Consider the following 18,098-nt stretch of genomic DNA (forward strand, 5'->3'; position numbering starts at 1 on the left):
CACCAAATCGCTGCTTGCAGAGGCAGGTGGGGTGGTGGATGGGTCCCAAAACACAGGACTTTCACCAAAACAGGGGAATTTCAGCTGGGTAAGCAGGTTTTGTTTCATGTCAAGGACGTAAAAAGCCAAATCACAACCTTTTTTCTAATCCACGCCAAGTTGTTTTCATGCCTAATCCTAAATGTCACATTTTATAGGCTAAAACCATCACGTAACGGTAGTTTTGGTGCCTAAACCAAACCGACACCAATAGCACGGTTGCTGTCCACTTCCAGTCCGTCACGGTATCACGGTCGATTCACTGTTTTGTAAGATATCATACAAAATTTTGAACTTTACGCACTGTAGTTTAAAGTAAGTGCGTAGGGTAAAATGCGGCCGCTCAGAAAGTTTCAGGCCACACCCTCTCAGATGGCCGTTCACTCGCCGTGTTTCCATGACAAAAAAAAGGCCCCAGAGGGATTTAGGAGACTCTGGAGGTGGCATATCACTCTGAACGTGAATGGGATTCATTCACCAGGGATCAGCTGATCAGTCATACAGCTGCGTGCTGTTCTTTCTCCAAGTGGGAAATACAGAATTGTTGCATTTGGATTTAAGGTGGCCTGTATGATTCACATTATGTACAAGTAACTTGAAAGAAAATACTCCACCTTAAGAATGTGTATGTGTGAAAATGGGAGAGAAAGGGAACATGCAGCAAAGCGCAGCAAGTCAGAATCCAACCTGGCTGTGGCATCACTCATTTAACAAGCCCGTGCAAAGATGTGCGTGCACAGATCATTTTCTGTGCTGCATTCTTCTACACCACTGGATAAAAGTGTCTACTTTAGTTCGTCGTGTTGTTGTGGTGTCTGTACGACCACACGTCACATTCCGCTGAGAGCCACATCCAATCAGCAACCAGGCTTCTCTCAGGGGAGAAAACCTGCATCTCAAATGGCAGCTCGAGTGACTCACATGCAAATTAGGGGCCTTTCGGCGAGATAGTCTCGCCTCATTCCGGGTACTCGATTCTCTAATGGAAATGCATGCATGTGTCAGCCCTCGGGGGCCCCCTACTGGCCTGGGGCCCCAAGCAGTTGCCCACCTTGCCTGTTGGCAAGCGGCGCCTCTGAGCTGCACTGGGAATTGCAGCAGAGAAAAATGTTGTGATGTTTCATAGTAGTTGTGTTCTACACAAATAAACGCATCCACACCTCCACTAACCCTGTGGGAAGCTGCCATACTGCAGGTTTCTGCAGTATGGCAGCAGAAAGCAGAACTTTTGTCATAGTGTGTGCCTGTGTGTGTGTGTGCGAGAGAGAGAGAGAGAGAGAGAGAGAGAGAGAAAAAATATAAATTTGTATAGACATGAGTATAAAATTTGTGTCACTCGATCATGTAGACTATAATAATACATATCTTTATTTGTATATTAGTAGGCCTATTTTTTCATTTGTAGTGTTGTGTCTGGATGTGTGTGTTTGTGTGTGTGTGTGTTAAATAAAAACTAAAATGTATGACATCCGTACATTCTTGTCCTATTATAGTACATTCTGAATTGCATTAAAAAGAATGAATTAATAACAGTGTCATGCTTCTCTGACAGAGATCCTAAAATAGAGCTCTATAAGAAAACAACGGACAGCTGATGCAGATGACAACCTGAGACAACCCTAACTATAAGCTTCATCAAAGACTAAAGTCTCTATATATTCAGCCTATAAATATGGTATATGTGAATCTAGGCCTATTGCTATTTCTTTTTGTACTCGCCTATTTATACTAGCCTGTATACGCTGCCAAACTCTGTGGATTGCTGCCAAACTGAATTTCGTTGAGTTCAACACGCAATGACAATAAAGCAACTTATCTGGTCTTATCTTATTGATTGTAATGTTATTTTACCACATTAAGTCTAGAGCAAACACACAAATGTGGAGCCTTTTAAAACTATATTTCTCAGTCATTTGAAACTTGGAGGAGAAATTTCAGGAAGTAGCAACATCTTTGTGTTATCACCAGTTATGCCCAACAATGACTCAGCACTTGTGCCCTGGCATGCAGACACACACACACACACACACACACACACACACACACACACACACACACACACACACACACACGTGATTCTTATCAGCTGATTTGACCTCCATCAGTTTCTGCCTGTGATTAATGTATATAAAATAAAAATTGATAGAGCGTTGCTATTAGCCGTTACAGCTAAGTAAAGATGACGGTGATGTTAGCGATCGAGGAGAAACAGTCATTTGGGCGTGCGTTTTAGTGCCGTTGAACTCCTTTCTCTCAGTCCATGGAGTGAATGCTGAGTTTTTCACGGATGGCTGAACTTCTCCCCCTATCTCTGAAGGAGACTCCAGCCACCCTCCTGAGAAAACCCATTTCGGCCGCTTGTACCCGTGACCTCGTTCTTTCGGTCATGACCCAGCTTTCATGACCACAGCTTTGCCTTCCAGCTCTACTCAGCACGGTGCGGTAGAACGACTGCAACACCGCCCCCGCTGCTCCGATTCTCCGGCCAAACTCACGCTCCATCGTCCCCTCACTCGTGAACATGATCCCGAGGTACTTGAACTCCTTCACTTGGGGTAAGGACTCATTCCCTACCTGGAGTAAGCAATCCCCCGGTTTCCTGCTGAGAGCCATGGCCTTAGATTTAGAGGTGCTGATCCTCACCCCAGCCGCTTCACACTCGGGTGCGAACCGATCCAGTGAGTGCTGAAGGTCACTGACCGACGATGCCATCAGGACCACGTCATCTGCAAAAAGCAGAGACAAGATCCTCAGCCCACCGAACTGAAACCCCTCTCCACCATGACTACGCCTCGATATACTGTCCATGAAAATCACAAACAGGATTGGTGACAAAACGCACCCCTGGCGGAGGCCAACCCCCACCGGGCAAGAATCCGACCTACTGTCGAGGATCCGGAAACAGCTCTCGCTTTGAGTGAACAGAGATTAGATGGCCCACAGAAGTGATCCCCTCACCCCATACTCCGGCAGCACCTCCTACAGTATCTCCAGAGGGACCAGGTTGTATGCCTTCTCCAGATCCACAAAACACATATAGACTGGATGAGCATACTCCCAGGCCCCCTCCATGATCCTTGCGAGAGTGAAGAGCTGGTCCGTTGTTCCACATCCAGGACGGAATCCGCATTGTTCCTCTTCAATCTGAGGACGAACCTGAATTAATATTGAACATTGAAAATATTAATTCAGACTAAATATAATTTTTATGGAAAACCAATGCTTTCACTCTGTACCCCTCAAAACGCCTCGTGGGTGCGTTATTTAAAATATATACATATGTTGCTCTTAATAAAGATTCTACATATTCAACCTTTAATTAGCTTGATTTAGTTAACGTTGTATTAACTTGGCTTTTTTTGTTGATTAATTGATTTATGTTCTTTATACATTTCTTCATCATTATGCGAATGAGGGGGTTGATGGCAAAAATGCGGGGGTTTGGGTACAATTATTTTCCTTATCATTAATTTATAGCATAATAGTTTATTTATCGAGTTATTTATTCATTTTTGACAGTTTCAGTCCTCCATAGTCTACTAAACGGTCTACTCACTCTCCTGGTTCCTTCTTTTAATAGACTGCAGGGTACATTCCACTGCCCTTGTTTGGCTCTTTAGTCGACCACTTTCCGTGGAAGTTGTCTCCATATATTTCATTGAATTAAATTGTACCGCTAGTTTCTTCTTCACTGTTTCTGTGTGGATCAGAGGTGCAGATCCAATGTCAGGATTGGGGGACACACCAAAGAGATCTTTTTTGCCCGTATGCAGCTCATTACATGTCTCTTATTAGTCTTATTTGTCCTAAACAGCCAACAGAGAGTATCGCTGCTTACTAAACTGTGACATTAGTATATCTTAATTTGAAGGGTCTCAGTCATGGAATGTCTACTCAGCCCCAGTTCTTCTCACCATCGTCCTTGTCTCCCAGTGTATGGGACTACTTTATGCATGATGATGAACATGAAAACTTGAAGCCCTAACCAAGTTGCGTAAACTAAGGGCACACTAAACTCAAATAGTTGACCCAACAAACATGATTTGTTCCACCATATCAATTGTCTCTTTTCAGATGTGAATCTAAAATGCGAAGAACGTACAGTCTGAAAAAACATTTGTTCGACTTAGGGTATTTTTTATTGTGTGTGTGTGTATGTGTGTGTGTGTGTGGGGAGGGGGGGGGCATGTCCCCAACAACCCCCGGGATCTGTACCCATGATCATTGGACCTCCGGAGCGGCAGTACACCGCGCTGTCACCCCGGCCAGCACGCGCCACTGGCTGCGCGCAGTGACAGTCAGGGAGATTACCGTCACGTCACCGCAGCGCGCTCGGCGATTGGTTGGCGGTCCTTCATAATCTCACCTCCGTGTACCGAGGGTTTGGTTCACCATGTTGGATCAACTGTACATCACAGTTTCCTTGTGACCGATAGTTTGATCGTGCCAGTGGCACCGGAGCGGCGTGGGCCCGGAGAGTAGCGCTTCAAACCGGTGGCTTCCTGTTCCCCGACGGACGGAAGGGCTCACCGACACCGACACGAGCGGAGGGACTACTGACTGGTGCGATTAGGGGACGCGGACACCGATTAATCCTGCATTAGGAGGATTTACCCCCCCCCCGGATGTATGCATGTGAGCCGCGAGAGGACAGTTTGAAACAGGACGGAAAAACTACCAGTGGATGGGGGGGATGTGTCGCCTGCCAGCCGTCTGCGAGGACTTCTCTCCTCGTTTTCTGAGTCATGGTCGAAGCTTCGCCACTCCGTTAGAATGAGAGGATATTTGTTATTATAACAACAATAATAATATGTGAGTGGAGCGGGTGACCGAGGCCTGGACCTGCCTGCCTGAGTGTGTGCGCTCTTCTACTGTGGCCTGGGCTCGGATACAGCTCCTGCGCACCGGATCAGCAGCGTTAATCACGGCGGGGAGATTACCCCCGTCTGGTCTGCGCACACGTCCCCAGGAGGATTCAGCTTTATGTGCGGCGTGGAGCCCCTGTGATGGGAAGAGCAGCGGCGCTGGAGCAGAGCGTGTGGCAAACTTAGCCACAAACCTGAATGCCCTGCTTCCCCTGTGACATGCTTTAGATCCCACTGTTGTAGCAACACGGGAGGAAGGAGGGGACGCCATCTCTATCACGATGGACATCTAGGACCACCGACTTTTTTTATTTGCTGAGGGGGGTCCGGGTTATTTTCTACTGGAGAGTGTTTGGATTTACCAGTGTTAGGAGTGGCACTGTTTGGGGCCGCACTTCTTTTAAGACCCGGGTGGTCATCGCTGTAGGGCCTACAAGCTCATGAGATGCTCTCCGTTATTAGCCCCAGGATACGGTGCGTGGTGTGCAGACAAGTCCAATTGCCTGAGGAAGTGGGTCGGATCCTTGTTGGCGTTATGATAAGGAGGCGCACGGGAATGATGCATCTATCCACACATTAGAAGTATCAGGTGTTGGATCATTTAAACCCTCATCTGTTTTCTAAGTTCCATTAGTCGACCTGTAGCCATCATCATCCTCATCACTTGTTGTTTTGGAGCAGTTTTTGGCAGGAGGAGTTTCACCATCGTTGGCTCTTTGTGGCACAGCGGCTACAAATGTTCCAAAAATGATGGCTGCTTACAACGGTGGCTCCTCAACAGTGGCTGCCCATCACTCGCATCACCACCACCAACTCCAGCACCTTCCGCATCCCCACATTCACCACCACCACGCGGGCCAGCATCACTTGCAGCACCCTGGCTCTGCTGCTGCAGTGCACACGGTCCAGCAACACACCTCCACAGCTGCTGCTGCGGCTGCGGTGATGCTCAACCCCGGCCAGCAGCAGCACTACTTCCCGTCCCCTGCCCCCGGGCAAGCCCCTGGGCCGGCGGCCGCCGTGGCTCCAGCCCAGATTCACGCCGCCGCTGCTGTCAAAGCTCAACATCACCAGCAGCAGCAGCAACACACACTTCACCTACAGCAGCAGCAGCTGGATGTAGAGCCCGACAGGCCCATCGGCTATGGAGCGTTTGGGGTTGTATGGTAAGTGCAAGGTATTCCGCTACAGGTTTTGATCGGACCGTGTCAGTAACCGTGCATGCGTGATCCCGTTCTACTACACGCCATGGCTGCTTAAGCCAATTGGCATTTGCCTATAACTTCCAGGCAGCCACTGGTGTATTTTCAGTCATTTCAGTAGATCTATCATGGAAATCAACTTGTAACTTAAAATTGCAGACATTTCTACATACTGTATGCTTGCTTGCACTTGAATTATTATATTATTATTATTATATAATAATTCTACTGACGTGAACATTAGAACAATATTTGAAATGTGAAGGCTACACTATTTGCACATACACCTGGTGCTCAAAATTAGAGAACAAATTATTGATAGTTGATTTGTTCTGAAATATTGTTATTTCTTATCGTTCATAATTTGATAGAATATCCACTGTGGCTAAACCGCTGCTGTATTAACACGTTTGTTTTTAAATAACCAAGGCACTTCAACAAAAACCTTTATTTTGTGAAACAGAGAGAAAATTAGAGAACAGTAACCACTGTGTCATAAGAGAAGATTTCAACAATGTTTTCTTCTCTAGGATTCAAAAATGAACAGGAAGTGTAGAGGCCACAGCTTTGAATGACCTCTGCCCATCTGCACCCAAAGGACATCACTAGTTTTTCAACTGACCTTATTTATAATTTGTTCTCTAATTTTGATCTCCAGCATACTGTACATACACAATAAATGCTGGGTTTGATTTAACCCAACTTTGGTTGTTTCTCCAACCCAACGCTGGATCAAATATAGGCTAAACAACCTATGGGTTAAACCTAGTATGTTGAAGTTATGTGTTTTTAAAATAATAGTGTTTCTGCATGTATGTTGCATTACTGCCAACCAGCAGTGTCCCGTGTTTTTTTTTTTTAAATGTAGTACAGGACATTATTTGTTTTTTCAACAATGTCTAAATTAAAGAGTTGGAATTAACAACAGCAGACAAGTTGAAGTATAATTCCAAAATGATCAGTGTATTTCCACGAAAACAGTGCAGCATCATCCATGTAAGCAAACTTTATTGAATGTCTTGATGACATGTCTTAAAACAACATGGATGATGTAGCACAAGTACAAGTGGAAGTCAGTGTGACATTTAGGTCAAATGGGCAATGTACTGTCACATGGTGCTAACATAATGCACAACAGCCATATAGAGGCAAATTCTGTTTCTGGGGAAAGAACACATACAAGATTTTAAAACACAAAAGGTAATTTAAAACATATAAAAGATGGGTACAGTTACAGTAGTGACAGTGCAGTTTACTGAAAGTCATTGGCAAACAGAAAAGTCTTGATTTAAAAGAACTGAGAGTTGCAGCAGATCTGCAGTTTTCTGGAAGTTTTTTGTGGATCAGAAAAACTGAATGCTGCCTCCATGTTTAGTCCTGACTCTGGGGACACAGAGCAGACCTGAACCATGTTTAGTCCTGACTCTGGGGACACAGAGCAGACCTGAACCATGTTTAGTCCTGACTCTGGGGACACGGAGCAGGCCTGTCCCATGTTTAGTCCTGACTCTGGGGACACAGAGCAGACCTGAACCATGTTTTGTCCTGACTCTGGAGACACAGAGCAGGCCTGTCCCATGTTTAGTCCTGATTCTGGGGACACGGAGCAGGCCTGTCCCATGTTTAGTCCTGACTCTGGAGACACGGAGCAGGCCTGTCCCATGTTTAGTCCTGAGTCTGGAGACACAGAGCAGGCCTGTCCCATGTTTAGTCCTGAGTCTGGAGACACAGAGCAGGCCTGTCCCATGTTTAGTCCTGACTCTGGGGACACAGAGCAGATCTGTCCCATGTTTAGTCCTGACTCCGGGGACACAGAGCAGATCTGTCCCATGTTTAGTCCTGACTCTGGGGACACAGAGCAGACATGTCCCATGTTTAGTCCTGACTCTGGGGACACAGTGCAGATCTGTCCCATGTTTAGTCCTGACTCCGGGGACACAGAGCAGATCTGTCCCATGTTTAGTCCTGACTCTGGGGACACAGAGCAGACCTGTCCCATGTTTAGTCCTGACTCTGAGGTCACAGAGCAGACCTGTCCCAGAGGATCTGAGAGGTCTGGATGGTTTGAGCTGAGCAGAAGATCAGAAATGTATCTTAAACCATTCAGTGCTTTGTAAACCAACAGAAGTATTTTGAAATCAATTCTCTGACAGGAAGCCAGTGTAAAGATCTGAGGACTGGAGTGATATGAACGACTTCTTTGGTCTTAGTGAGGACTGGAGCAGCAGCTTTCTGGATTAACTGCAGCTGTCTGATGGACTTTTTAGGAAGACCTGTAAATACACTGTTACAGTAGTCGAGCCTGCTGAAGATGAATGCAAGGATAAGTTTTTCCTGCTGACACATAAGTGCTTTAATCATTGATATGTTCTTTAGGCGATAGTAGGCTGACTTTGTAATTGTTCTTTGTGGCTGTTGAAGTTCAGGTCTAAGTCCATGATTACACACATGTTACATAAGTTTCTGGCTTGGTTTGTGGTTTTTAGCATTACTGTTTGAAACTGGGTGCTGACTTTTAATTGTTCTTCCTTTAATTGTTTAATTGGAGAAAATTCTGCTCCATCCAATCATTGATTTGCTCGATGTATCTGCTCAGTGCTTGTATTGGACTATAGTTGTCTGGTGATATTGTTATATAGATTTGTGTGTCATCTGCATAGCTGTGGTAACATATGTTGTTGTTTTTCATGATCTGAGCCTGTGGCAGCATGTAGATATTGAACAGAAGTGAGCCTTAGGGAACTCCCCTTGTAATTTTTGCCCGCTCAGATGTTTACCTATAGACACAAAGTAGTCCCTGTCCTTCAAGTAGGATTCATACCATTTTAATGCTGTGCCAGAAAGTCCCACACAGTTTTACAGACGGTCTAAGTAATATGTTGTGATCGACTGTGTCTAATGCAGCACTGAGATCCAATAATACTAAGACTGAAATTTTGCCATTGTCCGTGTTTTAATGGGTGTCATTGAAGACTTTAACAAGAGCCGTCTCGGTGTTGTGGTGTGGTCTAAAACCTGACTGGAAGACAATATATAACCTATATCCCATGTGCGATGATGTAACTTAATGTGTTCTTCTGCTCCTTTACTGTAAATGTAACTAACAATACAATTCATGTCTTCTATAAATCGTAGATATGCATTGTGACCTTTTTTTAAATTGGACCATGAAGGGTGAGGGCTGTATTGGGTTGGTTGGGCTTAACAGATTCATTAATAAACAAAAAACATGTTTAACCTTCTGCCTGGCTGAATGTAATCAGCTCTCAACACTCCTCATGCAGGGCCTGAAGTTAACTTTTTTGGCCACAGTGATGTTTTTACCAGGTGTTTTCAACGACTCAGAAAATGCATAAGAATGGTTCTTGAACTAGTACAGAATCCACATTAAAGTGCTGTTGAGTTATCAACCAACTTAATCTCATTAATGATTAGACCCTAAATAATGACTTACAGCTGTGTGTGAGCTGGTGTGGCAGCATTTAGAATAGAAAATAGCAGAAATAAACAGCCAATCAGCTCACTCATTTATTTAGACCCAACTGCATTTCATTAGTCACTGATTCTGTAGTGTCATTAGATACCCAGGTTCAACTTTTTTTTTTTAAATTTTAGATTAACAATAAACATTACATTTATAAAAAATGACTTATAAGTTTAAGTTGCTTTTCAAGATAAGACATTTTGACTATTTTGACTGAATAACATTTAGATAAACAACAACAATAACAATCATAATAAGGAACAGAAACCAAACTCCATTCCACTGTAATGTGGAGGTCAGACACTGATTAAAAACCCTTTCCCAGAGCACAGAGCACAGACTGAGGCTCCTGTCCTTGAGTCCTTAAAGAGGAGGAGCAGCAGACCCTCCCCTCTGCTTCTTCCTCTCTCCAAACACACGGTGATCCCCACAGTGCATCTCCTCTGTTGTGGCGTCGTACACAAGCCGGTGGAGAACCTCGTCATCCCTTTCCACTTTTATTAAAACGTCTTTTTATTCATTTTTATAATCGTCCTCATCCTCTTTCGGTTCGGTTGCAGTATGGGGTATGCCCGCCACATTTTTTTTTTTTTTTTTTCTTCTTTTCGTTTTTTATTTTGAAAGTCGAAGAAAACGGCGGGGCTTGCTTAGCAACAATAGGCTACCTGATTGGTCAACAACACACACTTGCTCAGTGTTGTGTTGGTTTATTGGCTACACGCCAACGTGGCAGGTAGATTGACAGTTTCACCCACCAATCACAAAAGTCACCCGCATTTGGCGGGTGCCATTTCATGCCCTACTCCTCAATAAAAAGAGCAGGGGCCTCATTTATAAAACGGTGCGTAGCATCCTTCCCAAAACTTTGCGTTCCCACAAAACCATGAATGTGCTGTGCAAAAAAAAGAAGAGATTTATAAAACTGTGCGGAGCACATTTGCACACAATCTTTCCTTTATAAATACTGATAAATTCCCACCTGTGGTGAATTGTGTGCAGATGATCTTATCCCACCTTTCTTCCCACTATCTTCCATAAATGGCATACGTTAAATAGCTCATGAATATGGACGCTATCTTAATGAGGACGTTATGTTTACTGACGTGAGGATAATGAGACAGAAGAAGGCAGAAAAAGCACAGTTCTCTGAGGAGGAAATGGAGGAGCTTGTTACAGAGCTGGAGCAAAAATGTGTTGTTTGAAAGCCTCAGAAGAGACATTTCAAATAAATATAAACCGAGCGAGTGGCAACATGTAACCGCCGCTGTGATATTCCAGAGCATTATTTGACATGTGAGATTCACACATTAGTGATAGACTGATACATCGGCCGGCTGATATTATTGGCTGATATTTGTGTCTTTTTAGGTGTATCGTGTAAGCCGTGCGGGCTGCTGCATTCGGCGATATATTTTTTTAAGTGCATATTTACAGGCAGGCGTCCACAGGCAACTCTGTGTTGCTTGAGATGCCTTTTTTAAGTTAATTGAGGGGGCAAAAGTAGTATCGGCTCCAAATATCGGCTCAAGAAAATCGTTAGTCTGTACCGGTCATCGGCTAAGGCTGATGAAGAAAAAAATCTGTCTCCGCATCTGCCCTAAAAAAAATCCATATGGGTCGATTCCTACCACGCATCCTTTCTATCTCAGCAGGGTCAAATCTGACTGAAAACAGATAGCTGTAATATTTTCCTAAATTTAAAAAAAATGATTGTATCAAACGAAATTTACCTTTCCAATTCATAATTGTTGGCCATAACTTAGCACAGAACTTTTTTGACAACTTCAGCCAAATGGACACACCTGCCGACGTATGCAGTTCTAAAATTCAGTTAAACATGTTATTTAAAACATGTGGACTTGATCATCAATTCAAACTGCATCTTAACTGCGTGCAGACAGTATAGTCCTATATCAGTATAGCCTATCCACAACTACAACTAGGCTTTAAAACAGTGTGAAATACATTTGCTGACCATTATTTTAAAGTTAATGTGTGTGTTTTTTTTCTGCTGACTCAGCTGTATTTCATGATAGTTGGCGTAGTTCTCCGTAAATAATTTTTCGATAAATACCAACGTTTGCCAGCGCACATTTTACCGCACAGATCTGCCTGTCTACGCAAGGTTTTTGTGCGCATCAAGCTTTAGAAATAAGGCCCCTGGTATCTGCAATGGATGGAAGATAAGTTCAAAATTACCCATACAACCCCACCATGACAGTCAAACTGTTGAAACACGGAACTTTCATGGTTCAAAGATTTGCACGTAAGTGAAAGTTTGAGGGTGACTTCCCTGGCATGAAACTGAGTGCTCAGAAGGAGAAGAATGGTCTGACAAATAACCCACCAACACACAAAAACAAAATCTCCATCTCTTTTCCCCCAACACCTGACATAGAGCCTGCAGATGCAGAAACTGACCGCACCCTGCTGGAACTCTCAGAGGCCCTGAACTCCATGTTCAGGGCCTCTGAGAGTGGCTAGTAAAGCTCAGAGAGCAGCTAGACCACTGGCAGCCTAAAGCCCGATCTGACAGTGCTTGCTTTGTCAGACTAGGGTGGTTAATTGTCTCAGGTTTATACACCCTCTACACTTGATGAAAGTTAGTTAGAAAACAAATGCATCTCAGAGTGGAAAAGTGCCCCACGTCATTTAACCTCGGCTGAGGAGCGGTGATTTGGTGTTTGCCTAGTAGCAAGAGTAACAAAAAGACACAACTGACAATGCTCTGTTTGATCGGGGTGTCTTCGATAGAAAGGCAGTGCAGTGCACCTTTTGCATGCTGCAACACACCCTCTTAGGGCGGACTCACACTATCCTCCCGGACCGAGACCCGGACTTTAGGGTACTTGTCCCCCCTCCCTCTCCCTCCCGCGCCCCAGCCCCGTTTGTACTCACACTACCAGGGCCTCGGCCAATACTTCTTGCTGTCCATACGCCATCACGCCGTAACACGTCACACGCATTGATCGCGTGTGTGTGGCTTTGTTTACAAATCTTTCCATAGACCTCGGAGTTTTTGTGCGTCTTGTCGACTGTTTTTGAATATTTTCATCCGACCAAATCTGCAGTAAACACAACGTGAACCTTTCACCACCATTGTTGTTGTTGTTAAATGTCCGCGCATGGTCCGTCCTTCTATTTACATGTCCGAACAGGCGGACATAACGCTACTGCCGTAGGGCTCGTGCTCGTGCGCGTACACGTGCGCATGCTCGTGCTCGTACATGTGCAAACGGCTCCGCTAAAGCCCACCTATTTCAAGCGAGCCGTGGACGGTCCGCTGGCCGCAGTTGAGCGCGGAGCGGGTGCGCTCACACTACTTAAAGGTACTAGACTTTAGCTGAAAAACCGGTTTTGGCCGCGGCCAAAAGGATAGTGTGATCAGGCCCTTATATGCCCTAAGGGCGCACTCACACTGTCCTTCCACACCGCGCCCCGGGCTTTAGGGTACTTGTTCCCCTCTCCCCCCGTGCCCCAGCCCCGTTTGTACTCACACTGCCTGGGCGTCGCGCAAATGCTTCTTGCTGTCCATACGTCATCACGCCGTAACACGTCACACGCATTTATTGACATCGCGATGCATCGCTTTGTTCACAAATCTTTCCGTAGACCTCTGAGTTGTTGTGTGTCTTGTCCAACTGTTTTTGAATATTTTCATCCGACCAAAATCTGCAGTAAACACTCCACCTCTGCATCACACCAACTTAACCTTTCGCCGCCATTGTTGTTGTTGTTAAATGTCCGCGCATGGTCCCTCCTTCTATTTTCTATGTCCGAACAGGCGCACATAAAGGACGTCAGAACCGCCGTAGGCCTCGAGCTCGTGCTCGTGGTCGTGCTCGTACACGTGCACACGCTCGTGCTCGTACATGTGCAAATGGGCTCTACAAAAGCCCACCTCTCTCAGGCGGGCCGTGGACGGCCCGCTGGTCGCAGTTATGCGCGGAGCGGGTGCACTCACACTGCTCAAACGCACTAGGCTTTAGCTGAAAAAACGGTTTTGGCCCGGTGCGGAAGGACAGTGTGAGTGCGCCCTAACTCTCCCTCCTTTCAGGACATCTTCAGGAGAGAACAGGAGGACATCCTCAACACTCACTGAGAGAGTTTCAGCAGGACAGCCAGTCAGAACAGAGCATTCATCAGTGAGAAGGGGAAGCAATTGAGAAGGGACAGAGACGGCTATGAGACTGAGGAAGAAGCACTGAGAGATGAGCTGCTAGAGAGGGAGAGAACTCTGCTCAGTCTACAGAAGCGACTGAATACAAGATGCTCACCCACAGACACCCCTCAGAGCCTCATCTCCAGCCAGGGTGGAGCTATAGGCTCCAAGACCAGATGGGGTGGATCATCGCAAGGGGCCTTTCTGATAAATTCACTTTAAAATTCACAACTGTAAAATAGCTCATACGTGCTATTTCTGTAAACCCAATTGTGTTATGTATTAAGTACAAGCAATCTCTCTCTCTCTCTCTCTCTCTCTCTCTCTCTCTCTCTCTCTCTCTCTCTCTCTCTCTCTCTCTCTAATTATATATAGAGTAAGAATAATTATTTCTCTCTCTGTTGTAGAGGTGTTGAGCACTGCTGCGTTCAACTCCTCTGCTGCCATTTGGCCTGAAACCAGTGAAACCAGTGATGGTGCTCTGGTTCCTCCCCTCCAGCTTCCTCCTGTACTTTTCTTTAGCCGGTGCTGCCTCCATCTGCAGGCTAAACCGAGAGAAATACTTAATTATTAATGTCAGCTAAAGGCAAGTTTATGTTACAGGTTTATTGTTGACTACTCAATGTTACTTGGCATTACTACTACATTTGCAATTTCTTTAGAGAGGATCCATCATGCTTTTCCGTCTTTTCTGACCTATAAATGTAGTTCTGTTTTAAAGTCGTGTTAAATAATACCAAAGCAACTCTAGGGTGTTGGACTCTATTAGTGATTTCCCTGAATTTCAGGAATTTGTCTCCGTAGCAATGCATCTAAGTACAACGTCCTTCACATGATAGTCCAAGAACTGGGCAATTATTGATCTCGGTGGAGTGGAAGCATCTCTAGGTCTCATTGTCAAGGCCCGATGTGCTCTCTCAATGCGTACGTCCAGGACTCCTGGTTACTGGAGTAATGTGCATATCAGATCAGAGATAAAGCCTGTCATGTAATTTTTCTTGCTTCCCTCTTTGATACCATAAATACGCAAGTTGTTGCGTCTGGCTGTTGTCTCGAGGTCCTTGCACTTTGCTGATAGTTTTGCTTCTTTGTGCAATAAATATGGGATTGCTCTCTTGTGGTACATTCTTCTGTCCTCCGTGTCACTCAGCCTTCGCTCCACACTTTCAGTCCGCTGTTAATTGAGTTGTTCTTTTCAGAACAGCGTTGATGGTTGGGTCTATGTAAATCATAAATAAGTCATAGTGTGGTCTTTACCTACTCCATATGTAAAGTGTCCTGAGATAACTTCTGTTATGAATTGGCATGTAAATAAAATTTAATTGAAGTCCAATCTGGTCTGTTAAGATTTTGTATCTGCAGAGGGCTCTGCCTGTTCTTGTAATAATTTACGTAGTTCAGCAAATACTGCTAAATCTTCTGGGTCCAGCGTGGGGGAGAACGGCGGACCAGTTTGGTTTTGCTTTGTTTCATCCTTTTTGGTCACTTTCCCTCTTTATCTCCATCTTCCCTTGTTATTTGCATTGTAGAATTAGCCAGTGTATACGTTTGGCTTGTTTATCATAAGTTAGGTACTTTTAATTTTATCTCTTTATATTTAAGTTTTACACAAGGTCCCAACTGTGGAATTGTGGTTGTATAAACAGTCAGGCAGTCATTTTTTTCTTATCGAGCGTTGCAGACCTTGAACCCGATACAGTGTCATACGGGATCTGCCAACTTTTACCACGTTTACCAAACATCTAAAAACATGGTTACTGTAAATCAAAACTTCACTCATAATCTACCTTAAAATTTCCTCCAGATGTTTATTTTGTATCTTATAGCTGCTGGTTTATCTGATGGGTGACATTGGGGGTGTGGCTGGAAAATCCAGTTTACTGTTTGTTGTGCTCTGTCTAGATATTTGGAGAAATTGTTCTACTACTGTTCTCTCATTTTGCTCACTGCTTTTTAATTTTATTTATTTTTTACAAAATAAAGGTTTTTGTTCCCTAGTTGCCTTGGTTATTTAAAAAAAACATGCCAGTACAGCAGTGGTATAGACACAGCGGATATTCTATCAAATTCTGGACAATAAAAAATAACAGTATTTCAGAATAAATCGAGTATTCATAATTTGTTCACTAATTTTGATCTCCATCTATGTTTAATCAATATTCCATTTCTGATTTTACAGTTTTTGTGTATTGTCCAAATACCCGATCAATTTTTGCTATGATGCTTTGTTGAAAATAGTTCTTGAACTTTCATTCCAATAAAGCCATTCAATTGAATTGACAGAGAGAAAATATGAAGTCAGCAGTAACTTATTAATTTTGAACGTAGCAGTGCAAGCCAAGTTCTCCTGTCTTGCCTGACACTTGATTAAACGAAGGGGGTTACATGACGCTTGCTACAACTTTTGGCCCATGGTCACTTAAGGTGAAATGACCTTCAAGGTTGACCAGCTATTCTCCTTATCTGCAATATGAAAGCGCTAAATCCTCCTGGTAACATTGTGTTTGTCCTCTTCACCCAGGTCAGTGACAGACCCCAGAGATGGAAAGCGAGTTGCCCTCAAAAAAATGCCCAATGTCTTCCAAAACCTTGTATCTTGCAAAAGGGTATTTCGGGAGCTGAAGATGCTATGCTTCTTCAAACATGAAAACGTAAGTACACAGCACTGCTAAAATGTGTCATCACAAGAGACAAACACACTTGTAGACCCCATCTCCACCCGATGTTAAGAAGTCTGGACCCTGAGCCAATAGTAAATGTCAGCTAGCCATCCAAAAGCTACAGATGGTCTCTCTCAGAAAAATTATAATAATAAGTAAAAGGGAGAGTAGGGAGGTACCATCACAAACAGCAAGACAAGGGTCACGTGTATCACAGCTAGCACCAATAGCAAGCTTTTCCACGGACACTGATAACTTTCTTACAGTTAGTAGTTAGTTATGTTAGCCTAGTTAGAAAGGCCACTGAAAAGTAGACTACAGATGTCTGTCACCTAGTATCAACCTGGAAAAAACACCTCTCTCCTCAGGTGCTCTCGGCTCTGGACATACTACAACCTCCACACATCGACTACTTTGAAGAAATGTATCCTTTACTGTGTGGATATGTGGTACAATCGTTTCAAATCTGTTGCCCGACAGCATGGATTATTTTCAGAGAGCCATTTTCAATGGAGCGCCTCTTTAGTGCCTCGTAAATGTTCTATATAATCCTCACTCCTACTTTCTCTGGCGGATGAGATCCTCTTTTTAGCACACACACACACACACACACACACACACACACACACACACACACACACACACACACACACACACACACACACACACACACACACACACACACACACACACACACACACACACACAGTGTAGGCTACAAAACATTACAGTTCCACAGTTCCATTTATTAAGACATATTCAAAATACTAACGTTAAGGACACACAACCATGACTTTCTTTTTGTAAAACAAGATAAATAAAATCCCATAAAATTGACATGAAGTCTAACCTTGTTTCAGCTTACTGTTTTCAGTTTTTTTGTTTTTTTGATCTTTCTTTGACAATAGCTGACGATATATTTAGAAATGTAGTTTCACTTTCACGGCGCTGTGTCAGACTGTGTCGGATTGAACGTCTATAATGGAAAAAAACAACAAATGGGCAAATATTCAAAGTAAATGATGCTGAAGATTAAACAGGAGCAGACTGTTGTGTTTCTGACGCCCTGATAGATTTAAAGCCCAGCCAAGATGAGCTCTGATGTTGCCAGATCCTGGATAAAACAACTTAGTCTAAGAGGGGGAGGGGGTTATTCCTGCACACTAAGGAGACAGATTAAAAGCACAGGAGTTATTTCACATTTTTAGCAACAGTATTTATTAATAGGCTTATATTTATACCCAAATAGGCATGTAAAATCAGACATTCAGCACCCCCACAGCCAGAATGGAATAATCCATTGTTTCATAACCACATTTTGCACATTTTGCAACGATTCCACTAACAGATTGACAGTCGACTCAGGCTCCTCGGAGTGAATCATCGAAGAGTCGACTATTCGGGGTCACCCCTAATTTCAATAATTTCTTTTTAGATGTGAATCTAAAATGAGAAGAATGTGAAGTCTGAAACTACATTTGCTCATGCTCCAACACAACTGTTGGGTCAATGAGTCCATTACTGATACACCTGTTAAAATATTTTTTATACATATGGGAAATGGGAAATAATTTATAATTCTTAAAAACCTGTGCACGTTCGTGCCAGAACGTGTGCAGCACAAGCCCACCACTCTTAAACGGGCCGTGGCTGGCAAGCCTGCTGTGCCTGGGTGTGGAGCAGATC

General features: G+C 44.0%; 1 protein-coding gene across 1 annotated transcript in view; it reads left to right on the plus strand.

The window, feature by feature from the left end:
* Positions 1-5,543: 5,543 nt before the first annotated feature.
* nlk2 (nemo-like kinase, type 2) overlaps positions 5,544-18,098 on the plus strand; it is a 51,800-nt gene continuing 39,245 nt past the window's right edge. The window contains exons 1-3 of the mRNA XM_083913500.1: positions 5,544-6,070; positions 16,274-16,403; positions 16,781-16,836. Of these exons, the coding sequence (XP_083769626.1) occupies positions 5,652-6,070; positions 16,274-16,403; positions 16,781-16,836 (605 nt within the window). The 5' untranslated portion in view covers positions 5,544-5,651. The remainder of the gene's footprint in view (positions 6,071-16,273; positions 16,404-16,780; positions 16,837-18,098) is intronic.

This window comes from Echiichthys vipera (genome assembly GCF_963691815.1).
Source record: "Echiichthys vipera genome assembly, chromosome: 5".
NCBI lineage: Eukaryota > Metazoa > Chordata > Actinopteri > Perciformes > Trachinidae > Echiichthys > Echiichthys vipera.